The sequence below is a fragment of a genome, unplaced genomic scaffold (assembly GCF_019419815.1).
Source record: "Pyrus x bretschneideri cultivar Hongxiangsu unplaced genomic scaffold, Pyrus_bretschneideri_v1 Contig47, whole genome shotgun sequence".
Taxonomy (NCBI): domain Eukaryota; kingdom Viridiplantae; phylum Streptophyta; class Magnoliopsida; order Rosales; family Rosaceae; genus Pyrus; species Pyrus x bretschneideri.
In genome coordinates this window covers 1,914,520-1,942,031 of record NW_025999784.1, presented here as the reverse complement: position 1 = coordinate 1,942,031, position 27,512 = coordinate 1,914,520, and the positions used below count along the sequence as shown (strand labels likewise).

Genomic DNA, 27,512 nt, shown 5'->3' with positions numbered 1-27,512 from the left:
GTAGGACGGTTGGTACGGTAATTTGGTAAAAATTCCCATCCCTAGTTGTTTCCCCTCCTCAGATGCTTCAACCTATGCTTGTATTTCGGGGAAGAGGTCAATGCTTGACTAAACCTAACCCTTGGGTTATTTGCAAGAAGCTTCCCTTTGGGTTTTATGCATATTAGATACATTGATGCAATATAATTTTTTTGGCAATTCCATTGGGTTTTAAAGATTGTAAGAGATTAAGTGAAATGGTTGTCTTCTAACCCCAGCTTTTCCACTCAAAGTGCATTTTTATGAGCATTACTGCCACATGAATTGTTGTCGATGAATGTGATCAGATTTGTCTAGTACTTAAATCTCAAAACCTAAACTAAACCAATCGTAATTAATATAGTCGTAATGCTCACAACCACTAAGGATCGTGAGTAAAATGCACTCTTATTCTTCTAACCCCAACTTTTCCACTCAAAGTGCATTTTTATGAGCATTACTACCACATGAATTGTTGTTGATAAATGTGATCAGATTTGTCTAGTACTTAGATCTCAAAACCTAAACTAAACTAATCATAATTAATATAGTGGTAATGCTCCCAACCACTAAGGATCGTGAGCAAAATGCACTCTTCCATGCAACTAGTAACATAGTAGAAAGCAACCAAATGCTCTTCAACAAGAAAAATTAGTGAAATATACTAGAACATATCCACATAGTAGATAACAGGCTCGCATGTTATATTATAAGTGGACGACCTAATTTATACTTTAGAATAAAACATTAATAATCAATCCACATACTGTATGAGAGAATTAGTATATCCCGTGTCTGTGTTCCTGCATACTGCAATATCCTTTCTTCTTTCTTTGAAAGACCATAACAATTGAAGCCCCAACAAAATACTGTGTTTGTCTTCAGTCAATGGCGAAGTCAAGAATTGTCAAGGGAATGAGCACAATTTAAAAGGGTAAAGGAAAAAAAAAATGCAGACAACCAAATCCTAAACATCAAGCTAATTATTCTAACAATGTGTTTACAAATCTGTAATCGGGTAGCATTGCAAGTAGTACATCTCAAACATAAACACAAACACAAATAATGACAACCCCCGACCAAAGAAAGACTGAAAGAGAAGAGGGAATGCATGTAAAATCAAAAAGTGAATTCTTATGAAATGCTAAATTGCAAACCCAGCAACCATTGACATGCCCTTGGAGCACTTGGAAAGCTGGAAATTTCATCAATCTCAGAAGCGGCTAAATTGTCAGCTCCACATTCAACCCATTTTCTCTTCCCTTCATCCAATCCGTACACTTGCAACCTCCTAATCAACTTAGAAATTACAACAAATGACAATCACCACCCATATATGTATACATTGAAAAACTCACCTTAAATACATCATCACACAAACCTAATCAGATCATCAGTTACCCACATAGGCTGCTATTTCTTCGCCTTAAAGATTCTATGTTCTTGCTCAGCTCCTCCAGCTTCTTCATCCTCGTCTTCTTGTTGTACTTTTATGCTCAAACGGAAGCTAATTTTAACAAAGTACAAATATCAACGTCGTAGGTGAAAACTAAAACAAACAATCTCAAACGAACACAAGAGACTTACGTGGTTTAGCGTAAAACCTACATCCACGAGCGAAGCACGGTGAGGAATTTCACTAAACAAACGGAGATTACAAAAGAGTGCTTAAACTCTCACAACCCAAATCCCACAAATTACAAACCTTAAACCAAACGAGTAGAGAACCCAAACAAACTGAGAAGATTCTCCCAAATTGCTCTCTAACTCACAAATTGACTCTCACCAAGTTGCCACACAAATGAGCCACGTGTTTGCCACGCACTCATTATTCCAAATGGGTTGTGGGGGTAGGAGTAGAAAATGCAATCGTTCCGTATAGAGCCGAGTACTGAAGAAAAATTGAACAAAATACACTCCATTTGTCCCAAAATCACTCATAAAACTTTACATTATTACATAAATATCATGGCCTTTGCAATCCATAAAAAGTTAGAACAAAGAATAGGAATAAATTCAAAGAACCCCACATTACACTAGGAAGTAGGGTAGTATGTGTTTGGATACAAGGAAAAATGAGAAGAAAAATGGAAGGCCAGGTGCTTTTAGTTACAAACCTGTTTAAATTTAAAGGTTATTTTCCTGCCTAAATCAGCCAAACGTTTTTACCAAGCACAAATTAAGGAAACAAACCAACTTAGAAATTACACCAAATGCCAATCACCACCCATATATGTAAACATAAAAAAAACTCACCTTAAATAAATCATCACACAAACCTAATCAGATCATCAGTTACCCACATAGGCTGCTATTTCTTCACTTTAATGATTCTATGTTCTTGCTCAGCTCCTCAAGCTTCTTCATCTTTGCCTTCTCACTTTCGCTCATCAGCTGCATCAAATGTTACACGACAACAAAACAATCTCAAAACATTGAATTATATAAGCACTATAAACGCTTTTACTGAATCGAAATATAATGAGTGATAACTAGCATCGGTTGAGAGGTTGGATGGGTTTAACTCCTACCCGGAGGTAAGCCCAAATTTTGTAGGATTGGTAATTTGTCAAACCAGGCTCAACCGTGCTCACTCTAACTCCGAACTGGCCAGACTGGTTTGAGTTCAACCGATCCATGAAATTGCAAACCCGCTATGCCAAGTAAAAATTTGTTTAACAAGCTAACCTCCATTAGCTTTGTGATAAGCTGCACTTTTTCTCTGTTCTTTTCATTGAAAGCCTCAAGTGCATCTCTGTATTCCTTTTCCTGTGACAAGTTACAAACCCGAAATTCATCACGAACAGACACGAATTGATCCATAATTACATATGCATAGCAGTAAACATTAACATCTGAATGTGGTAAAAATCCAAGTTGTGTTACCTTCTTCTGGCAGGTATGTCCTAGTGACTTTAACTCTTTGTTAATCGCATTGATCTTCTTATGAACTTGTGAAACATCCTTCCTCATCGGATCTGAGAGCCCTTCAAGCTCCTGGAAGTTCCATAATTTACGACAAAAAGGAAATTAATCATCTACTAATTGCTAGCAACGGATTCAACGGCTATATTTCTGGTTTAACCAGCAGAAGATGAAGCACATGGGGTACATAAATTTTCAACAAGGCATCCTCGGACATATATACTTGTCCCAGACATAATCAAATGACTAAATAAACCCTGATCATATGACAAATTTGAGGGTTTTGAGAAGGAAGAGAATCTGTTTTTTGCCATATCAAAAAGTTTAAACTTTGTTGTTGAAATTTCTTAGCTAAATTCCATATTTTGTTGTGTACAGAACCCCAGATTTACTCTGTTAGCTGAGACAAACAGATAATTGATTCTCTTGAAAAAATATCTGCGAATCAGTAAAAAAAATGGAATACTTCCATCAAAGAGTTCATGGCCTTTGTAAATACATTAAACTGAAAATTCAAAATCAAAAATCCAAAACAAATTAAGTTGGAAAAAAACCCAAACAGAAAATATTGTAGCGTTCAAATGCATTGCTACACAAATCAAAATTTTATTTTCTATGGATATGGCAGTTTTCTTCATGTAATAAAAGTCAACAACATTTAAATACAGAACTCAAATAAATACGGTAAAATGATACAAAGAATGACATAGTTAAATGGATTTAATTTGGAGATCTATGAGATTAGAGAATGAAGTCACTGAATTTAGAAAACCCACACTGCAAACTTTTTATCTGCTCAATGAGAAAATATAATTATCCAGCAGTACAAAAATTATTAGCGTCGGACCAAATGCGGCTCGAAAATTGTTTTACTGACAAAAATTCATAAATTATTGACAAAAAAACTCTTACAAAATCGATATTAAATTACATTTGAATATGAATGAGGATAAATGGTTGATACTCATAATTGTGTTCACTTATCCATAACAAAATTTAAAACAAATAACGAAAACTGATTATTGAAAACAAATAACGCATAAATACCTGTCAATCTATAAAATAAAACCAACCAATACTCGATACCAAAAAAGGTAAAACTACAAATGATAAAGATCAGTCCTTTGCAAAACCAACCATTGCATTTACCAAAAAATGAAATAAAAACAAAATCTAACAACCAAAAAAGATGTGTACATGCAGTAGAAAGCTTGTAAGAGTTCATTCATCGGCTAAAATTCAAAATTTCAGATGGACCAATTACACCATTTCTATAAAATTTCAGTTATGGGATTCCTATTGAGCAAAATTAATATGTTAGGATAGAAACAAGTTCTTACATATTTCAATAAATCCATAAAAATGGTTCCTTAGTTAACAATAAATGTTTTTTTGTACCAAAAACGAAGCAATGAAATAAATGTTTTACATGTGTCATTTGTGTGTCCTCGGCTCTCTCTCTCTCTCTCTCTCTCTCTCCCCCTCCTCCTCCCTCTCTCTCTCTCTCTCTCTCTCCCTCCCTCCCTCTCTCTCTCTCTCTCTCTCTCTCTCTCTCTCTATGGCTTTCTTACTACACATAAATATCCCTAATTAAAGCATGCCACACATCAGCACATTGCTATTATATGAAGTATATTCCTTATTGGCAAGTAATATACTCTCCTTGGCCCAAGAGGATATGAAATTGTTGAGTACATTGTTCTAGCCATTTGGATCAATAAGCCCAAGTTTGCATTGTACAAAACCCTAAATACTCAGACATATGAAATCCAATCTTCCACTTTACAAATCACATATGGGTAAAATAATAGCTCTGAAGAAATCGGAAGAAGTAAAAGGCTTTAGAACGCAAATATACCTGAGGTGCCAAAATATGGAGTTGAGGAAGCGTTTTCTTCTTATTTTGAGGGAAGAAGAATACAGCTCTGAATTTGGACCCATTTTCTTAACAAGCGGTTCCTATAGCCCATAAATTTTTAGTGTCGTTCAAAATCACAAATACGCCAGATGAATTCAAAAACTGCAGAGATTAGTCAAAAACACCTGAACGGCACCATATTGGCTGTACTAAATATAACAGTTGTTGAGAATATCACATTTAAGAATGATAAAAACAGATCAAGCTCTGGAAATCGAAAACAAATAACCAAGACAAATCAACACCAAGAATTAACGTGGTTCGGCAATACGTGCCTACATCCATGGGACAGCAACAACAATCTTTCACTATATCAATAATGAGTACAACCAATAATCTTGCCAAATCTCTAGATCTAAGACTTGACGAAAAACCTGAAAGAACAGGAACAAGAAATACACTATCTCTTTTCTTTTCTCTCGCACACACTTTACAATATTCTCTCACTCTAATCGCTTGAGTGGTAATACAATTTATTGTTTTGCTCCCCCCAATTCAAAACTAGTACAATAGCCCCTTTATATAGACATAATAAAGGTCTTCTTCAATAAGGATTATTAATCCTAATTGGAATCTAGTTATAAAACCTACTCCAATTGAGAAACTAACTCCAATTGGGAAAACAACTCCAATTCGGAAAACAATTTAATCCTCTAAGACTATAATTCCTTATACTCTTAGGACAACTTATCATGGGCTGGAAAAACCTAACAGCAGTACCCCAAATTTATGGTGCTATCAAATTTATGTACATAAATTTACATACATTTTTTAATGACACTAAAGATTAATTCTGAACTTATGGTACCATCAAATTTATGTATATAGCATACCTATATTAGTATGATTCTAATTTACACCTGCTTCTTATCAAAAAATTTATAACATAAATTTCACCATGTATGCTTAAAACGCAAAAATTTTCATTTCGTTTTGTAAATTACAAATAATTCACTAATACTTCATACATGGAGCGGCGAACCACTTTAGTTGGGTTCTCTTGGCACAGATTTGAGTTAGAAAGTCAGGAAAATTCTAAAATCAGCATCAGACACTTTAGAACAATTTGACAAAATAGGGTGTGGATGTGTTCTAATATTCCTTTCAATAAACAACAAAAAGTTATCCCCTACATGAAAAAATAACCAAAAACAAAAAAAACAGTTGCTATTTGTACCTGACTAAAACGTTATCCCCTAGCTATTTTACCCCAATGCCTCATGAGTACAAATGCATTCTAAATTTGAACCTGACTAAAAGTTGATAAAAGGCTGGAATTTCGGGTGTCTTCTTTCACTTCCGGCTGCTTCTCTTTCTTAGTCTCTTTTGCAGCTTCCTGCAGAATTGAATAGATAAAGAGTGATTTACGATCAGCATCACATCAAACTGGCAACGTTTGTAAAATAATTCCAAAGTCAGTTGATCGAAGTCATGAAACAAGAGAAGCAAGAGTACCTTTTTTGTCTCCTTTGGAGAGTGACTGGCATTTGATCCGAAAACAAGTTTTCCCCAAGCCTGACAACTGGTAGCTTGTGAACTAGATCCTGTAGAAGGTTGTGCATTTCTATTGGTGACTGCAGGTTTCTTGTCTTTGGATCCTAAGGAAGAAGCCGGTGCTGGCTTATATTTCAAAGGCTTCCCATCCAAGCGTCTTCCAGATCCAGTAAAAGGGTTAAATTTAGGTTCAGCATCAGCAGGATCCTCTTCAACTGCAAGAAAATCAAAAACTCATACAATTCCTTTCTGTTTACTTTTTGGGCAATGGAACACTATTATGTTGAAATACATAATAGTATTCAAAATTAACAGGACTACAAACTACGTAATTTCTGTGCCTTGAAGTATGCCTCTAGAAGTATGTGCATCAATTAAAATGTATAATGCCTACGTCTAAATACACAAAACATTGAATTCCATTACCTTGTTGTTATTGACCTCTTTCTCAGTCGGAATCGCCAGAGCTTCGGAACCATCGTCCAGAACTGTGGAGGAAGAGACAGTCGACCAGGACCACTTCGCCTTCACGCACCTGAGGCCGGAGCCGAAGCGGAGGGTCAAAATTATAATATATCATATTGACGGATTCTCAAACACATTTCATCGAACACCTAGTGAGCCACGTTCCCATATGCTTTCTTGTAAGATTAATTGAAGAACAATACTTAGTTTTTGAACAAAATTAACTTCCAGATGAGTAATTTAACAGAAAAGAAGCAACAAAAAAAAACCCAGAAATCTTTAATTGAAGAACAATACTTAGTCTTTGAACAAAATTAACTTCCAGATGAGTAATTTAACAGAGAAGAAGAAAAAAGAAACCCAGAAATCTTTTTTAAAAAAAATTGTCTATAAGAACTGAATTTACACCACCATCCATTATATGCCTAGATGCAGGCTACACAAATGTCACTGGAAAATCAAGGGTAGCAGCAAGCAACTTTATTCTCTAAAAGCCCTTGCCAAAAGAAGCAAAAAATAATATAATTCCAAACCACACAAATAAAAAACAGGACATGCAAATAAAAATTTCATCAATTTGTTTACTAAATCCGCTTTTCTGATTTCATTTTGAATTCACTGGGGAAAAAAATACATAAATCCAAAGAAAAAAATACCCAAATGAAAAAAAATAATTAGAAGCTTTCAACTGAGAGATTCCCTGAAGAGCGGAAAGTTTCAGCAAGCGAGAATAGAGATGAAGCCCCCATCCCTCTACTAATTGCTAGCAAATGATCCAACGGTTATATTTCTATTTTCACCAGCAGAAGATGGAGCACATGGGACACAGATAATTTCAACAAGGCATCCACGAACATAAACAAGTGACCAAATAAAACCTGACCATATGACAAGTTTAAGGGTTATGCCATATCAAAAGGTTTAAACTTTGTTGTTGAAATTTCTCAGCTAAATGTGTTCACTTGTCCATAATACAATTTAAAAGGATGAAAACATAACAACAAAACACAGAACACAGGCACTTTACCCCAATGCCTCATGAATACAAATGCATTCTAAATTTGAACCTGACTAAAAGTTGATAAAAGGATAGTACTTTTCTTATATGTATTTGTACCAGCCAAGGTCAACAAAAAAAAATAATGAGCAATCCAAAAAGTAGCCAAAACCGCTTCAGCCATATGCATCATGAAACACATTCTAAGCTATCTGGACAGACTATCTAGAAATATTCTCTGATATACTGTTGCAAAAATGCCTCTATAATAAACACAAAACATTGAATTCCGTTACCTTGCTGTTATTGACCTCTTTCTCAGTCGGAATCGCCAGAGGTTCAGAACTGTCGACCGGAACTGTGAATGAAGACACCGTCGACCAGGTCCACGTCGCCTTCACGCACCTGGGGCCGGAGCTGAAGAGGAGAGTCAGAATTATAATATATCATATTGACAGATTCTCAGACACATTTCATCGAACACTAGTGTGCCACGTTCTCATATGCTTTCTGGTAAGATTAATTGAAGAACAATACTTAGTTTTTTGAACTAAATTAACATCCAGATGAGTAATTTAACAGAAAAGAAGCAACAAAAAAAATAACCCAGAAATCTTAATTGAAGAACAATACTTGGTCTTTGAACAAAATTAACTTCCAGATGAGTAATTTAGCAGAGAAGAAGCAAAAAGAAACCCAGAAATCTTGACAAAATTGTCTATAAGAAATGAAATTACCTTGAACGGAGCTCGCTGCAAACAACACAACCACTCATTAACACGTTCAACCCCATTTGCACATAAACAATTAGAAAGATTTGAAAAAAGAGAGCAAAGACAAAGCTTATATAAATCATCATATGATTAAATGCAGGCTGCACAAATGTCACTGGAAAGCCAAACCAAACAAATCAAAAACAGGGCACGCAAATAAAAATTTCATCAATTTGTTTACTAAATCCGTTTTTCTGATTTCATTTCGAATTCACTGGGGAAAAAAAATACATAAATCCAAAGAAAAAAAAAAATACCCAAATGAAAAAAAATAATTAGAAGCTTTCAACTCAGAGATTACCTGAAGAGCGGAAAGTTTCAGCAAACGAGAATAGAGATGGAGCCCCCATCCCTCTAGCCCTAGCCCCTCAATTGAATCGCCCACCCACCCTCTGTGCAAACCCTAGACCCACCCCCTAATCTCTCTCTGCAACAGACGCCAAAATACCTCTCCCATCTCTCTCTCGGCAAGGGAAAGGAACCCGGAAGACGCCATCGAATTCTCCCACCTCTCTCTCTGCAAGGAACAGGAATCCCAGAAAACCCTCGACGATATCGAACCACCAATTCTTCCTCCCATTTTTGTATGGTTTTGGCAGCATCGAGAAGGCGGTAGAGGTGGACTACCACTCGCCGAGTTGGACGACATTCAAGTGTAAAAGAGAAGAATACACACGTGTGCTTATCTACTTCGTAATGTTATTTTGTTAAATTGCAACATTACATCGGTAGATTGTATTATGCTATTGATAAGTACAAACTAGATAGAATTCTTGTATTAAATGGATAACCGTTACATAATTGTTTGTAGGATCACTTACTGAAGGATTCTTTTATTTAATACATATGTCGCAAGTACCAAAACACAAAGTAGAAGGGGGAAAAACATCACATTATATATTAGGGTAATCAAACTTCAGAATAAAAACATTTTGAAACGAACCACTTCTAATGCAATTGCTAGTGCTACCTTATCTTTGATGTCTTCGAAGAATTGAAAATAGGCATACCTCCACGATGTCTTTAAGATCAATGTGCCGCAAACACCCCAAAAGTCTACGATAAAGCCAAGTACCACGCTGACATAGAGCCACAACTTATCATTTCCATCTTCATTCTCCTCATTTGCATCCTTAGCAATAAAAGGGTCATCTTCAGGGCACTGAGTTGAGAGAGGAACGCCACATAACCATTGATTGCCCACATAAATGGACGAAAAATTGAGCGTTTGAAGCTGGTTTCCAGTAGGAATTCTTCCAGACAAGTTGTTGTAAGACAAGTCCAGGTGGGACAAAGAGGTTAAAGATGACAAGCTTTGAGGAATCTGTCCCGAAAGGTGGTTGTGTGAGAGATCAAGAGTTTCAAGCCAACGCAAGTTTCCGACCTTGGAAGGGATCTTTCCAATTAATTGATTCTTGGACAAATTCAAGGTGCCCAACATAATGAGGCTGCTTATTTCTTCAGGGATTTCACCTTTTAAATTATTTGATGAAAGATCAATGCTCTTTACAAGATATAGAGTTGTGTTGTACACAAGTTCTTCTCCTTTTAGTGTCAGTGTGGCTTGCTCATACTTATTATAATAGTCTTCATAAGAATAATCATTGACTAGCGAAGTTAAGTTATCCAAACACATGGGAATAGTACCTGAAAGGCTGTTGTGACTAAGGTCAAGGATGTGAAGGCCTTGAAGATTGCACAGTTGCTGGGAAATACATCCACTAAAATAGTTGGACCGTAATCGTAGCCTAGACAACTTAGATACGTTTGACCCTCCTATCCATAGAGGTATTTTCCCAAATAACTTGTTGTCTCCAAGATCAATACTCCTCAAACTTGAACAATTTTGCAAGGCATCAGGAATTTCACCGCCAAAATTGTTGTCGTTGAGCTTTAAAATTTCCAAGGAACGTAGTACCCCCAATGAAGTGGGAATCTTACCAGACAGATTGTTTTGACCAACATCTAAAAACACCATATTGCTTTCCATATTCCATGCATGAGGGAGTTCTCCAGAAAACTGATTGCTCCTTAGAGACAGGATTCTTAACTTCTGCATGTTACAAATAGAGGGAGGAATAGTGCCATTCAAATGATTCTCATCAAGTAACAATTCTTGCAATTTGGGCATCATTTGGTCAATATTTGAGGGGATTGGCCCAAAAAATAAATTGCCTTCTAGATAAAGGGAATGGACATTAGGGAAACACCAATGTGGTAGAGGGCCCTCCAACTGATTATGACTCAAATCAATAGACGTTAAATTTGGAAATTTCAAATGGGATGGAAAGTTTCCATGAAAGTGGTTGTAAGACAAGTCTAGATGGCTAGGTTGGGAAGATATCTTCAACAACCATTCCTCGGGTATGGAATCCAAGATTCCATTGCCCCGAAGGAAAACATTAGACAGTTCAGTTTGAGTTTGAAGCCATACCCAAAAACCAGGACTTATCCGACAATTTATGATATAAATTGTGAAGAGCTTGAAAGAAGGAACCCTGTCATAGGCCCCGTCGAGAATGAGGGACGTGGGTCAGTCTACGTTTCCTACTTCAAAATTTTGTAATCTGGTAAGATTTATGAAATGGGCTTCCATTAAAATGTCTTCCCATGAATTACCAAACAGAAGTAGGGAAACTAGCTCACAGAGTTGTCCAATACTTTTTGGAATTGAGCTGTTCATCTTATTATAACTGAGGTCTAGTGTTTTCAAGGACGACAAGTTTCCGATGGAATTTGGAATTGAGCCCCACAAATTGTTTTCTCTAAGGTTGAGATTCTGCAAACTTTTAAACATTCCTAAAAAGACCGGCAATTGGCTTTCAAGCTGGCAATAAGACAAATCTAGTGACTCTAATGTATTACTTGGACAATTTGAGAGACTCCTCCAAAACTCTTCAATCCCCCCATCAAAGTAGTTCCCTGAAAGACTTAAGACTTTTAGCTTGCACAAATTTCCACTGACTTTAGGAATTTGACCTTTTAAGCCTGTTCCAGATAAATCAAGATTTTCCAGAGATTTGAAGTTTGAAAATTCACTTGGAAAAGAATCCCCGAAATCATTCCCGTATAGATCAAGTGTTATGAGGTTGGTAAGATTAAAAAACCAGCCGGGAAATGAAGAACTTTTAATGCCATTATACGACATATCAAGGACCAACAGTGATGTGAAGTTAATCCTCTGTAGTGAAAGTGGAAGGAAGTTAATGCTCTGCAGTGAGAGTGGAATGCTTTCAATTTGGCACGAAGATAAATGTAACTCTAACAATGAAGGAAGCATGTTAATATCATATGCCCAACTGACTCCTGTGCTGCTAAGATCAACGCCCTCCAGATTAATGTATTTCAGGGAAAAGAGGTGAGAAAGCCAATTCAAATTTTTGGAAGATAAGTCAAAATTGCGCCCGAGATCAAGAACATTTAGGCTTGACAGGTTAGCAAGAGAAGAGGGAATCTCTCCTCCAAATGACGCATAGGAGAGATTGAGATATTGCAAACTTTTAAGCTCCCCAATGAACTTAGGAATTTGATTGCTATCAAACCAATTCAGGCTCAAGTCCAGGTAATTTAAATGTTTCAAGCTCAACAGAGAAGCATTTATCTTACCTCCCAAAGAAGCATTTCTCCACTCTTCAAACTCATCATCGTCCAAAAAGTCATATGGATGCCGGAGGTCCATCTTCACGACATGACCAATGCTGTTGTTGCATGAAATACCTTCCCATCGACAGCAATCATGACCCACCCAAGACGAAAGCCGACCAGAATGATCAACAAGATGCTGTTTGAAGATGAGAAGCGCTTGTCTTTCTTCGTCAATGCATGAATCTGTCTTCACACTGCTTGAAATTTCATCACCAGCCAAACAGAAACAGAGTTTAGTAGTACTCTGAATGCAGGAAGAGACCAAAAGCAAAAGAAGCAAATAGTGAGCAATACTGAGGTGACAATGGCTATCCATTATTACACACAATTTTTTTTTGCTTTGTTGGTGAGATGTTTAGCTACTAAAATTAGTACGATATCGAATTTATAGGAAAAGATTATCGATGTAGGTAGGAGAGCTGAAAACCAAAGTCGTCGGATGGAGAAAAGAAAAAAGGGTAACTGAAATGAGTGGTGGGTGTTCACAACCCCTTTTACAAGTTTGTAGGTCCCTTGTCGACACAGCTGATATTTGATTGTGATGGGTTGTTGAATTAAGGGTCTTCATGTTCCATCACAATTCACAACTTATCAACTTGCTTACGAAAAACAGATTTGGATATGTTGTTATATTTTACACCACACATGCTGGTAGACTGGAATTAAGGGTCTGCATGTGGAAGTCTTTGCACACCGATTAGCTAGCGGTGGAAATTCATAAATATAATTGATGAAGGGGATTGGAAGAGAAAAGAGAGTGGCAATTGGCAATGCAAGTAAGCATGACTTAATATTTGCGGCATTTTTTTTTTTAAATACTGGCTATATTATCAACTAATTTATTTATTAATATGTTCACTGATTCGCATGCATTTACGAATTTGCAAAAGAGATGGACAGAGACAGAAGCTCTAATCCCTAACTCTATTTGCATCTTTTAGGGGGTTCTTATCATTTGGCCCGACTGGAGGAAGGGATGTGATTCGTTCCTACTATTTGCATCTATACCAAGAATTGTTCCTTAAATCCACTTCAGTTCCCAAACAAAAACACTTTCTTTATATTTTGCTTATGTCCTTCCATGTAGTCTTGCAATAGAATATACTTGTCACTAAAACTTTCATTAAAAAGTGGGTCAAAAATTAGACGACATTGTGGACATAATAGCACTCATTACTTTTTGGTGTTAGGTGAAGAATCCACGAAAGGGTAGAAAATGTAATCATTTCGTATATAATGCGCAGTACTGAAGAAAAAATGAACAAAATACACTCCATTTGTCCCAAAATCCCTCATAAAACTTTACATTATTACATAAATATCATTGGATACATGGAAAAATCAGAAGGAAAATGCAAGGCCAGATGGTTTTAGTTACAAACCTGTTTAAACTTAAAGGGTCTTTTCCTGCCTAAATCAGCCAAATGTTTTTACCAAACACTAAACTTGTCACTAGTGTTTTTACCAAACACTAATTAACCAGCAGAAGATGAAACAAATGGGACACAGATACTTTCAACAAGGCATCCTTGGACTTATATTCTTGTCGCAAACATAAACAAGTGACCAAATAAAACCTGACCATATGACAAATTTGAGGGTTTTGAGAAAGAAGAAGAATCTGTTTTTGGCCATATCAAAAAGTTTAAACTTTGTTGTTGAAATTCCATATTTTGTTGTGCACAGAACCCCAAATTTACAAAAATTCTGGAAATTAGTTTAAAAAAAAAAGGAATTACTTCCATCAAAGTTCATGGCCTTTGTAAAATACATAACCCAAAAATTCAAAAACAAAAGTCCAAAAAAAAATAAAAAATAAAAAATAAAAAGTTTTAAAAAAACCCAATTTATCTTCATTTCATGTTAAATTGATCATAGTTATGCTCAACACAAACAGATCTACCCTACGATCGTTGTAGAGTAGACATTAGGTGGACAACTCTTTGACTATGCCATTAGACACATTACAAAGGCTTACTTTCCATGTTCTTTGCATGTAACTCACAAATTCTCAACTACATGTGTCATTTGTTTGTCCTCGGCTTTCATTGCGCATTCACTACACTAACCAAATCCAAAAAAAAAACAAAAATGTGACTCTTTCTCTATGGCTTTCTTACTACACAAAAATATCCCTAATTAAAGCATGCCACACATCATCACATAGCTATTATATGAAGTATATTTCTCATTGGCAAGTAATATACTCTCCTTAGCCCAAGAGGATATGAAATTGTTTGAGTACACTGTTCTAACCATTTGGATCAATAAGCTCAAGTTTGCATGGTACAAAACCCTAAATACTCAGACATATGATATCCAATCTTCCACTTTACAAATCACATATGGGTAAAATAATAGCTCTAAAGAAATCGGAAGAAGTAAAAGTCATAAATTTGGATCCATTTTCTTCTTATTTTCTTTGCTTTGTTGGTGAGATGTTTATTGATGTAGGCCGGAGAGTGACAACGAAAGTCGTCTGATGGAGAAAAGAAAAAATGGCAATTGAAATGAGTGGCGGTTGTTCACAACCCCATTTACAAGTTTGCAGGTCCCTTGTCAACACAACTGGTACCTGGTTGTGATGGGTTGTGGAAATCCATACGCAGCAAAGACTTTGAATTAAGGGTCATCTTGTTCCATCACAATTCACAACTTATCAACTTACTTACGAAAACCGATTTGGATATGTTCTTATATTTCACACCACACATGCTGGTAGATTGGTAGTCACTACTTGGATATTTACAAGTTTGCAAGCCTTGTAGAAGCAGATATTATGAATGCATGAATGAGATGGCTAGCTACCTGTGGAAGTCTTTGCACACCGATTAGTCTTTGGTGGAAAATCCTTATGTCTAGCCGTGGGAATCCATAAATCATAATTGATGAAAGGGATTGGAAGAGACAAGAGAGTGGCAATTGGCAATGCAGGTGAGGATGATTTAATATTTGTGGTATTCTTTTTTTATTTTAAATACTTGCAATATTCTAAACTAATTCATCTATTAATTTGTTCACTGATTCACGTGCATTTACGAAATTGCAAGAAGGATAGACAGAGACTGAAGCCTAATCTATAACTCTGTTTGCACTTTTTAGGGTTCTTACCGTTTAGCCTGACTGGAGGAAGGGACATGATTTGTTCTATTTTCTCACTATTTGTGTATATACCAAGAATCGTTCCTTAAATCCTAAGAATGGCATAATATGTTTGCTCAATCAAAGGGAAGCAGCACTTAAACCTTGGGTCCTTCACTTGGTTTTGAGTTGGGTTGTGAGGACAGTGGTGCGCCGGAGAGATACAGAGAGGTGGTGTCGCTTATGTCACTTCAATTCCCAAACAAAAACACTTATGTCCTTCAATGTAATTTTGCAATAGAATAAACTTGTTACTAAAATTTTCGTTAAAAAGTGGGTGAAAAAAATTAGACAATAAAGTGGACATAATAGCACTCCTTATTTGATTTGGTTTCTTTTTCGGTGTAAGGTGAAGCTGTATTTTTTGTGTAGAGCAACGGCTAACTTAGCGTGCTCAATCTGCTTGAATTATGATTAAAGTGGTGACAAAAGTTGAAAAAGTGATGTCAATTCCCCTCCTTGGGGAAGAGGTCATTGCTTTGACTAAACCTAACCGTTGGGTTATTTGCAAGAAGCATTTGGACCCATTTTCTAACCCTGCGGTTCCACACCAATAGTTAGATGATTAGTTAATTGATTGTACAAGTCGGCAATACAGTTAGTAAGTTTGTTAGTATTTGGTTAGAGTTGTTAGACTCTCTTATAAAAACGTAGCTGTGTAATCTTTCTTTTTAGTTAATACAAGTCTCATATTTCTCTCTCTAAACTCTCTCTCCAAGCTCTCTGCGTTCATCTTTCTTTTGATTTTCTCTTCAATTCTCAAATATTTCAAGGTAGTTAACACCTATAACCCATAAAAAATTTTAGTGTCGTTCAAAATCACAAATACCCAGTTAAATTCAAAAACTGCAGAGATTAGTCAAAAAACACCCGAGCGGCACCATATCGGCTGTACCAAATACAACAGTACCCCAAATTTATGGTGGTATCAAATTTATGTATATAAATTTACGTAAATTTTTTAATGACACTAAAGATTAATTCTGAACTTATGGTACTATCAAATTTATGTATATAGCATACCTATATTAGTATGATTCTAATTTACATCTGCTGCTTATCAAAAAAATTTATAATTCGTGTCGTTTCGTAAATTACAAATAATTCACTAATACTTCATACATGGGTTCTCTTGGCACATATTTGAGTTAGAAAGTCAGGAGAATTCTAAAATCAGCATTAGACACTTTAGAACAATTTGACAAAATAGGGTGTGGATGTGTTCTAATATTCCTTTCAACAAACAACAAAAAGTTATCCCCTACATGAAAAAATAACAAAAAAAAAAAAAAAAAAACAGTTGCTATTTGTAGCATCGGTTGAGAGGTTGGATGGGTTGAACTCCTAACCGGAGGTAAGCCCAAATTTTGTAGGATTGGTAATTTGTCAAACCAGGCTCAACCGTGCTCGCCCTAACTCTGAACTGGCCAGACTGGTTTGAGTTCAACCCATCCATGAAATTGCAACCCCGCTATGCCAAGTAAAAATTTGTTTAACAAACTAACCTCCATTAGCTTTGTGATAAGCTGCACTTTTTCTCTGTTCTTTTCATTGAAAGCCTGCATCTCTGTATTCCTTTTCCTGTGACAAGTTACAAACCCGAAATTCATCACGACCAGACACGAATTGATCCATAATTGCATATGCATAGCAGTAAACATTAACATCTGAATGTGGTAAAAATCCAAGTTGTGTTACCTTCTTCTGGCAGGTATGTCCTAGTGACTTTAACTCTTTGTTAATCGCATTGATCTTCTTACGAACTTGTGAAACATCCTTCCTCATCGGATCTGAGAGCCCTTCAAGCTCCTGGAAGTTCCATAATTTACGACAAAAAGGAAATTAATCATCTACTAATTGCTAGCAACGGATTCAACGGCTATATTTCTGGTTTAACCAGCAGAAGATGAAGCACATGGGGTACATAAATTTTCAACAAGGCATCCTCGGACATATATACTTGTCCCAGACATAATCAAATGACTAAATAAACCCTGATCATATGACAAATTTGAGGGTTTTGAGAAAGAAGAGAATCTGTTTTTTGCCATATCAAAAAGTTTAAACTTTGTTGTTGAAATTTCTTAGCTAAATTCCATATTTTGTTGTGTACAGAACCCCAGATTTACTCTGTTAGCTGAGACAAACAGATAATTAATTCTCTTGAAAAAAAATCTGGGAATCAGTAAAAAAAATGGAATATTACCATCAAAGAGTTCATGGCCTTTGTAAATACATTAAACCGAAAATTCAAAATCAAAAATCCAAAACAAATTAAGTTGGAAAAAAACCCAAACAGAAAATATTGTAGCGTTCAAATGCATTGCTACACAAATCAAAAATTTATTTTCTATATGGCAGTTTTCTTCATGTAATAAAAGTCAACAACATTTAAATACAGAACTCAAATAAATACGGTAAAATGATACAAAGAATGACATGGTTAAATGGATTTAATTTGGAGATCTATGAGATTAGAGAATGAAGTGACTGAATTTAGAAAACCCACACTGCAAACTTTTTTTCTGCGCAATGAGAAAATATAATTATCCAGCAGCACAAAAATTATTAGCGTCGGACCAAATGCGGCTCGAAAATTGTTTTACTGACAAAAATTCATAAATTATTGACAAAAAAACTCTTACAAAATCGATATTAAATTACATTTGAATATGAATGAGGATAAATGGTTGATACTCATAATTGTGTTCACTTATCCATAATAAAATTTAAAACAAATAACGAAAACTGATTATTGAAAACAAATAACGCACAAATACCTGTCAATCTAGAAAATAAAACCAACCAATACTCGATACCAAAAAAGGTAAAACTACAAAAGATAAAGGTCAGTCCTTTGCAAAGCCAACCATTGCATTTACCAAAAAATGAAATTAAAAACAAAATCTAACAACCAAAAAAGATGTGTATATGCAGTAGAAAGCTTGTAAGAGTTCATTCATCGGCTAAAATTCAAAATTTCAGATTGACCAATTACACCATTTCTATAAAATTTCAGTTATGGGATTCCTATTGAGCAAAATTAATGTGTTAGGATAGAAACAAGTTCTTACATATTTCAATAAATCCATAAAAATGGTTCCTTAGTTAACAATAAATGTTTTTTTGTACCAAAAACGAAGCAATGAAATAAATATTTTACATGTGTCATTTGTGTGTCCTCGGCTCTCTCTCTCTCTCTCGCTCTCTCTTTCTCTATGGCTTTCTTACTACACATAAATATCCCTAATTAAAGCATGCCACACATCAGCACATTGCTATTATATGAAGTATATTCCTTATTGGCAAGTAATATACTCTCCTTGGCCCAAGAGGATATGAAATTGTTGAGTACATTGTTCTAGCCATTTGGATCAATAAGCCCAAGTTTGCATTGTACAAAACCCTAAATACTCAGACATATGAAATCCAATCTTCCACTTTACAAATCACATATGGGTAAACTAATAGCTCTGAAGAAATCGGAAGAAGTAAAAGGCTTTAGACACAAATATACCTGAGGTGCCAAAATATGGAGTGGAGGAAGCGTTTTCTTCTTATTTTGAGGGAAGAAGAATGCAGCTCTGAATTTGGACCCATTTTCTTAACAAGCGGTTCCTATAGCCCATAAATTTTTAGTGTCGTTCAAAATCACAAATACCCCAGATGAATTCAAAAACTGCAGAGATTAGTCAAAAACACCTGAACGGCACCATATTGGCTGTACTAAATATAACAGTTGTTGAGAATATCACATTTAAGAATGGTAAAAACAGATCAAGCTCCGGAAATCGAAAACAAATAACCAAGACAAATCAACACCAAGAATTAACGTGGTTCGGCAATACGTGCCTAAGTCCACGGGACAGCAACAACAATCTTTCACTATATCAATAATAAGTACAACCAATAATCTTGCCAAATCTCTAGAACTAGGACTTGACGAAAAACCTGAAAGAACAGGAACAAGAAATACACTATCTCTTTTCTTTTCTCTCGCACACACTTTACAATATTCTCTCACTCTAATCCCTTGAGTGGTATACAATTCTTTGTTTTGCTCCCCCCAACTCAAAACTAGTACAATAGCCCCTTTATATAGACATAATAAAGGTCTTCTTCAATAAGGATTATTAATCCTAATTGGAATCTAGTTATAAAACCTACTCCAATTGAGAAACTAACTCCAATTGGGAAAACAACTCCAATTCGGAAAACAATTTAATCCTCTAAGACTATAATTCCTTATACTCTTAGGACAACTTATCATGGGCTGGAAAAACCTAACAGCAGTACCCCAAATTTATGGTGCTATCAAATTTATGTACATAAATTTACATACATTTTTTAATGACACTAAAGATTAATTCTGAACTTATGGTACCATCAAATTTATGTATATAGCATACCTATATTAGTATGATTCTAATTTACACCTGCTTCTTATCAAAAAATTTATAACATAAATTTCACCATGTACGCTTAAAACGCAAAAATTTTCATTTCGTTTTGTAAATTACAAATAATTCACTAATACTTCATACATGGAGCAGCAAACCACTTTAGTTGGGTTCTCTTGGCACAGATTTGAGTTAGAAAGTCAGGAAAATTCTAAAATCAGCATCAGACACTTTAGAACAATTTGACAAAATAGGGTGTGGATGTGTTCTAATATTCCTTTCAATAAACAACAAAAAGTTATCCCCTACATGAAAAAATAACCAAAAACAAAAAAACAGTTGCTATTTGTACCTGACTAAAACGTTATCCCCTAGCTATTTTACCCCAATGCCTCATGAGTACAAATGCATTCTAAATTTGAACCTGACAAAAAGTTGATAAAAGGCTGGAATTTCGGGTGTCTTCTTTCACTTCCGGCTGCTTCTCTTTCTTAGTCTCGTTTGCAGCTTCCTGCAGAATTGAATAGATAAAGAGTGATTTACGATCAGCATCACATCAAACTGGCAACGTTTGTAAAATAATTCCAAAGTCAGTTGATGGAAGTCATGAAACAAGAGAAGCAAGAGTACCTTTTTTGTCTCCTTTGGAGAGCGACTGGCATTTGATCCGAAAACAAGTTTTCCCCGAGCCTGACAACTGGTAGCTTGTGAACTAGATCCTGTAGAAGGTTGTGCATTTCTATTGGTGACTGCAGGTTTCTTGTCTTTGGATCCTAAGGAAGAAGCCGGTGCTGGCTTATATTTCAAAGGCTTCCCATCCAAGCGTCTTCCAGATCCAGTAAAAGGGTTAAATTTAGGTTCAGCATCAGCAGGATCCTCTTCAACTGCAAGAAAATCAAAAACTCATACAATTCCTTTCTGTTTTCTTTTTGGGCAATGGAACACTATTATGTTGAAATACATAATAGTATTCAAAATTAACAGGACTACAAACTACGTAATTTCTGTGCCTTGAAGTATGCCTCTAGAAGTATGCCTCTAGAAGTATGTGCATCAATTAAAATGTATAATGCCTACGTCTAAATACACAAAACATTGAATTCCATTACCTTGTTGTTATTGACCTCTTTCTCAGTCGGAATCGCCAGAGCTTCGGAACCATCGTCCAGAACTGTGGAGGAAGAGACAGTCGACCAGGACCACTTCGCCTTCACGCACCTGAGGCCGGAGCCGAAGCGGAGGGTCAAAATTATAATATATCATATTGACGGATTCTCAAACACATTTCATCGAACACCTAGTGAGCCACGTTCCCATATGCTTTCTTGTAAGATTAATTGAAGAACAATACTTAGTTTTTGAACAAAATTAACTTCCAGATGAGTAATTTAACAGAAAAGAAGCAACAAAAAAAAACCCAGAAATCTTTAATTGAAGAACAATACTTAGTCTTTGAACAAAATTAACTTCCAGATGAGTAATTTAACAGAGAAGAAGAAAAAAGAAACCCAGAAATCTTTTTTAAAAAAAATTGTCTATAAGAACTGAATTTACACCACCATCCATTATATGCCTAGATGCAGGCTACACAAATGTCACTGGAAAATCAAGGGTAGCAGCAAGCAACTTTATTCTCTAAAAGCCCTTGCCAAAAGAAGCAAAAAATAATATAATTCCAAACCACACAAATAAAAAACAGGACATGCAAATAAAAATTTCATCAATTTGTTTACTAAATCCGCTTTTCTGATTTCATTTTGAATTCACTGGGGAAAAAAATACATAAATCCAAAGAAAAAAATACCCAAATGAAAAAAAATAATTAGAAGCTTTCAACTGAGAGATTCCCTGAAGAGCGGAAAGTTTCAGCAAGCGAGAATAGAGATGAAGCCCCCATCCCTCTACTAATTGCTAGCAAATGATCCAACGGTTATATTTCTATTTTCACCAGCAGAAGATGGAGCACATGGGACACAGATAATTTCAACAAGGCATCCACGAACATAAACAAGTGACCAAATAAAACCTGACCATATGACAAGTTTAAGGGTTATGCCATATCAAAAGGTTTAAACTTTGTTGTTGAAATTTCTCAGCTAAATGTGTTCACTTATCCATAATACAATTTAAAAGGATGAAAACATAACAACAAAACACAGAACACAGGCACTTTACCCCAATGCCTCATGAATACAAATGCATTCTAAATTTGAACCTGACTAAAAGTTGATAAAAGGATAGTACTTTTCTTATATGTATTTGTACCAGCCAAGGTCAACAAAAAAAAAATAATGAGCAATCCAAAAAGTAGCCAAAACCGCTTCAGCCATATGCATCATGAAACACATTCTAAGCTATCTGGACAGACTATCTAGAAATATTCTCTGATATACTGTTGCAAAAATGCCTCTATAATAAACACAAAACATTGAATTCCGTTACCTTGCTGTTATTGACCTCTTTCTCAGTCGGAATCGCCAGAGGTTCAGAACTGTTGACCGGAATTGTGAATGAAGACACCGTCGACCAGGTCCACGTCGCCTTCACGCACCTGGGGCCGGAGCTGAAGAGGAGAGTCAGAATTATAATATATCATATTGACAGATTCTCAGACACATTTCATCGAACACTAGTGTGCCACGTTCTCATATGCTTTCTGGTAAGATTAATTGAACAACAATACCTAGTTTTTGAACTAAATTAACATCCAGATGAGTAATTTAACAGAAAAGAAGCAACAAAAAAAAACCCAGAAATCTTAATTGAAGAACAATACTTGGTCTTTGAACAAAATTAACTCCCAGAAATCTTGACAAAATTGCACATAAACAATTAGAAAGATTTGAAAAAAGAGAGCAAAGAAAAAGCTTATATAAAATCATCATTTGATTAAATGCAGGCTACACAAATGTCACTGGAAAATCAAGGGTACCAGCAAGTAAAAATTTCTCTAAAAGCCAAACCAAACAAATCAAAAGCAGGGCACGCAAATAAAAATTTCATCAATTTGTTTACTAAATCCGTTTTTATGATTTCATGTCGAATTCACTGGGGAAAAAAAATATAAATCCAAAGAAAATAAAATACCAAATGAAAAAAAAAAAAAAAATAATTAGAAGCTTTCAACTCAGAGATTACCTGAAGAGCGGATAGTTTCAGCAAGCGAGAATAGAGATGGAGCCCCCATCCCTCTAGCCCTAGCCCCTCAATTGAATCGCCCACCCACCCTCTGTGCAACCCTAGACCCACCCCCTAATCTCTCTCTGCAACAGACGCCAAAATACCTCTCCCATCTCTCTCTCGGCAAGGGACAGGAACCCGGAAGACGCCATCGAATTCTCCCACCTCTCTCTCTGCAAGGAACAGGAATCCCAGAAAACCCTCGACGATATCGAACCACCAATTCTTCCTCCCATTTTTGTATGGTTTTGGCAGCATCGAGAAGGCGGTAGAGGTGGACTACCACTCGCCGAGTTGGACGACATTCAAGTGTAAAAGAGAAGAATACACACGTGTGCTTATCTACTTCGTAATGTTATTTTGTTAAATTGCAACATTACATAGGTAGATTGTATTATGCGATTCATAAGTACAAACTAGATAGAATTCTTGTATTAAATGGATAACCGTTACATAATTGTTTGTGGGAATACTTACTGAAGGATTCTTTTATTTAATACATATGTTGCAAGTACCAAAACACAAAGTAGAAGGGGAAAAACATCACATTATATATTAGGGCAATCAAACTTCAGAATAAAAACATTTTGAAATGAGCCACTTTTAATGCAATTGCTAGTGCTACCTTATCTTTGATGTCATCGAAGAATTGAAAATAGGCATACCTCCACGATGTCTTTAAGATCAATGTGCCGCAAACGCCCCAAAAGTCTACGATAAAGCCAAGTACCACGCTGACATAGAGCCACAACTTATCCTTTCCATCTTCATTCTCCTCCTTTGCATCCTTAGCAATAAAAGTGTGATCTTCAGGGCACTTAGTTGAGAGAGGAACTCCACATAACCATTGATTGCCCACATAAATGGACGAAAAATTGAGCGTTTGAAGCTGGTTTCCAGTAGGAATTCTTCCAGACAAGTTGTTGTAAGACAAGTCCAGGTGGGACAAAGAGGTTAAAGATGACAAGCTTTGAGGAATCTGTCCCGAAAGGTGGTTGTGTGAGAGATCAAGAGTTTCAAGCCAACGCAAGTTTCCGACCTTGGAAGGGATCTTTCCAATTAATTGATTCATGGACAAATTCAAGGTGCCCAACATAATGAAGCTGCTTATTTCTTCAGGGATTTCACCTTGTAAATTATTTGATGAAAGATCAATGCTCTTTACAAGATACAGAGTTGTGTTGTACACAAGTTCTTCTCCTTTTATAGTCAGTGTGGCTTGCTCCCATACATCATAATCGGCTTCATAAGAAGAAGAATCATCATTGACTAGTGAAGTTAAGTTATCCAAACACATGGGAATAGTACCTGAAAGGTTGTTGTGACTAAGGTCAAGGATGTGAAGGCCTTGAAGATTGCACAGTTGTTGGGAAATACATCCACTAAAATAGTTGGACCGTAATCGTAGCCTAGACAACTTAGATACGTTTGACCCTCCTATCCATAGAGGTATTTTCCCAGATAACTTGTTGTCTCCAAGATCAATACTCCTCAAACTTGAACAATTTTGCAAGGCATCAGGAATTTCACCGCCAAAATTGTTGTCGTTGAGCTTTAAAATTTCCAAGGAACGTAGTACCCCCAATGAAGTGGGAATATTACCAGACAGATTGTTTTGACCAACATCTAAAAACACCATAATGCTCTCCATATTCCATGCATGAGGGAGTTCTCCAGAAAACTGATTCCTCCTTAGAGACAGGATTTTTAACTTCTGCATGTTACAAATAGAGGGAGGAATAGTGCCATTCATATGATTCTCATCAAGTAACAATTCTTCCAACTTGGGCATCATTTGGTCAATATTTGAGGGGATTGGCCCAGAAAATAAATTGCCTTCTAGATAAAGGGAATCGACATTAGGGAAACACCAAAGTGGTAGTGGACCCTCCAACTGATTATAACTCAAATCAATAGACATTAAATTTGGAAACTTCAAATGGGATGGAAAGTTTCCATGAAAGTGATTGTAAGACAAGTCTAGATGGCTAGCTTGGGAAGATATCTTCAACAACCATTCCTCTGGTATGGAATCCGAGATTCCATTACCCATAAGGATAACATCAGACAGTTCAGTTTGAGTTTGAAGCCATACCCAAAAACCAGGACTTATCCCACAATTTATGATATAAATTGTGAAGAGCTTGAAAGGAGGAACCCTGTCATAAGCCCCGTCGAGAATGAGGGACGTGGGTCGGTCTATATTTCCTACTAAAAAATCTTCTAATTTGGTAAGATTTATGAAATGGGCTTCTGTTAGAATGCCTTCCCATGAATTACCATGCAGAAATAGGGAAACTAGCTCATAGAGCTGTCCAATACTTTGTGGAATTGAGCCGTTCATCTTATTAACACAGAGGTTTAGTGTTTTCAAGGACGACAAGTTTCCGATGGAATCTGGAATTGAGCCTGACAAATTATTAGAATTGAGGTCTAGTGTTCTCAAGAATGACAAGTTTCCGATGGAATCTGGAATTGAGCCCCACAGATTGTTTACTCCAAGGTTGAGATTCTGCAAACTTTTGAACATTCCTAAAAAGACCGGCAATTGGCTTTCAAGCTGGCAATAAGACAAATCTAGTGACTCTAATGTATTACTTGGACAATTTGAGAGACTCCTCCAAAACTCTTCAATCCCCCCATCAAAGTAGTTCCCTGAAAGACTTAAGACTTTTAGCTTGCACAAATTTCCACTGACTTTAGGAATTTGACCTTTTAAGCGTGTTCTAGATAAATCAAGATTTTCCAGAGATTTGAAGTTTGAAAATTCACTTGGAAAAGAATCCCTGAAATCATTCCCGGATAGATCAAGTGTTACGAGGTTGGTAAGATTAAAAAACCAGCCGGGAAATGAAGAATTTTTAATGCCATTAGACGACATATCAAGGACCAACAGTGATGTGAAGTTAATCCTCTGTAGTGAAAGTGGAAGGAAATTAATGCTCTGCAGTGAGAGTGGAATGCTTTCAATTTGGCACGAAGATAAATGTAACTCTAACAATGAAGGAAGCATGTTAATATCATATGCCCAACTGGCTCCTGTGCTGTTAAGGTTAATGCCATTGAGCTTAATGTATTTCAGGGAAGTGAGGTGAGAAAGCCAATTCAATTTTTTGGAAGATAAGTCATTCCACCCGAGATCAAGAAAATTTAGGCTTGACAGGTTACCGAGAGAAGAGGGAATCTCTCCTCCAAATGACGCATAGGAGAGATTGAGATATTGCAAACTTTTAAGCTCCCCAATGAACTTAGGAATTTGATTGCTATCAAACACATTCTGGCTCAAGTCCAGGTAATTTAAATGTTTCAAGCTCAACAGAGAAGCATTTATCTTACCTCCCAAAGAAGCATTTCTCCACCCTTCAATATCACCGTCAAAAAAGTCATATGGATGCCGGAGGTCCATCTTCACGACATGACCAGTGCTGTTGTTGCATGAAATACCTTCCCATTGGCAGCAATCATGACCCACCCAAGACGAAAGCCTACCAGAATGATCAACAAGATGTTGTTTAAAGACGAGAAGCGCTTGTCCTTCTTCGTCAATGCATGAATTTGTCTTCACACTGCTTGAAATTTCATCACCAGCCAAACAGAAACAGAGTTTAGTAGTACTCTGCATGCAGGAAGAGACCAAAAGCAAAAGAAGCAAATAGTGAGCAATACTCAGGTGACGATGGCTATCCATTATTACACACAATTTTTCTTTGCTTTGTTGGTGAGATGTTTAGCTACTAAAATTAGTACGATATCGAATTTATAGGAAAAGATTATCGATGTAGGTAGGAGAGCTGAAAACGAAAGTCGTCGGATGGAGAAAAGAAAAAAGGGTAACTGAAATGAGTGGTAGGTGTTCACAACCCCTTTTACAAGTTTGCAGGTCCCCTGTCGACACAGCTGGTACTTGCTTGTGATGGGTTGTTGAATTAAGGGTCTTCATGTTCCATCACAATTCACAACTTATCAACTTGCTTACGAAAAACAGATTTGGATATGTTGTTATATTTTACACCACACATGCTGGTAAACTGGAATTAAGGGTCTGCATGTGGAAGTCTTTGCACACCGATTAGCTAGCGGTGGAAATTCATAAATATAATTGATGAAGGGGATTGGAAGAGAAAAGAGAGTGGCAATTGGCAATGCAAGTGAGCATGACTTAATATTTGCGGTATTTTTTTTTTTTTAAATACTAGCTATATTATCAACTAGTTTATCTATTAATATGTTCACTGATTCGCATGCATTTATGAAATCGCATATCAAAAAGTTTAAACTTTGTTGTTGAAATTCCATATTTTGTTGTGCACAGAACCCCAGATTTACAAAAATTCTGGAAATTAGTTAAAAAAAAAGGAATTACTTCCATCAGAGTTCATGGCCTTTGTAAAATACATAACCCAAAAATTCAAAAAAAAAAAAAAAAAAAAAAAAAAAAAAAAAATTGAAAAAAAACCCAACTTATCTTCATTTCATGTCAAATTGATCATAGTTATGCTCAATACAAACAGATCTACTCTGCGATCGTTGTAGAGTAGACATTAGGTGGACAACTC

The 27,512-nt window shown here is 36.1% G+C and overlaps 4 protein-coding genes across 4 annotated transcripts; all 4 read right to left on the bottom strand.

Annotated features, from left to right (window-relative positions):
- Positions 1 to 1,910: 1,910 nt before the first annotated feature.
- Positions 1,911 to 9,170, bottom strand: LOC103955202. Its single transcript, XM_048567948.1, has 6 exons — positions 9,039 to 9,170; positions 8,555 to 8,569; positions 8,114 to 8,257; positions 2,905 to 3,015; positions 2,707 to 2,787; positions 1,911 to 2,412 (listed from the first exon to the last, which is right to left on the bottom strand). The coding sequence occupies exons 1-6, from the start codon at positions 9,168 to 9,170 to the stop codon at positions 2,338 to 2,340; spliced, it is 558 nt and encodes a 185-aa protein (XP_048423905.1). The 3' UTR covers positions 1,911 to 2,337.
- Positions 5,927 to 26,713, bottom strand: LOC125469901 (receptor-like protein EIX2). Its single transcript, XM_048567991.1, has 5 exons — positions 22,915 to 26,713; positions 22,219 to 22,339; positions 20,886 to 20,994; positions 20,407 to 20,660; positions 5,927 to 6,197 (listed from the first exon to the last, which is right to left on the bottom strand). The coding sequence occupies exon 1, from the start codon at positions 26,642 to 26,644 to the stop codon at positions 23,528 to 23,530; it is 3,117 nt and encodes a 1,038-aa protein (XP_048423948.1). The 5' UTR covers positions 26,645 to 26,713; the 3' UTR covers positions 5,927 to 6,197; positions 20,407 to 20,660; positions 20,886 to 20,994; positions 22,219 to 22,339; positions 22,915 to 23,527.
- On the bottom strand, positions 9,341 to 10,724 carry LOC125469888 (receptor-like protein EIX2). The gene has a single exon (XM_048567947.1). The coding sequence runs from the start codon at positions 10,722 to 10,724 to the stop codon at positions 9,507 to 9,509; it is 1,218 nt and encodes a 405-aa protein (XP_048423904.1). The 3' UTR covers positions 9,341 to 9,506.
- LOC125469887 (receptor-like protein EIX2) lies at positions 11,124 to 12,551 on the bottom strand. Its single transcript, XM_048567946.1, has one exon. It carries the CDS (start codon positions 12,549 to 12,551, stop codon positions 11,124 to 11,126), a length of 1,428 nt encoding a protein of 475 aa, XP_048423903.1.
- Positions 26,714 to 27,512: the final 799 nt, after the last annotated feature.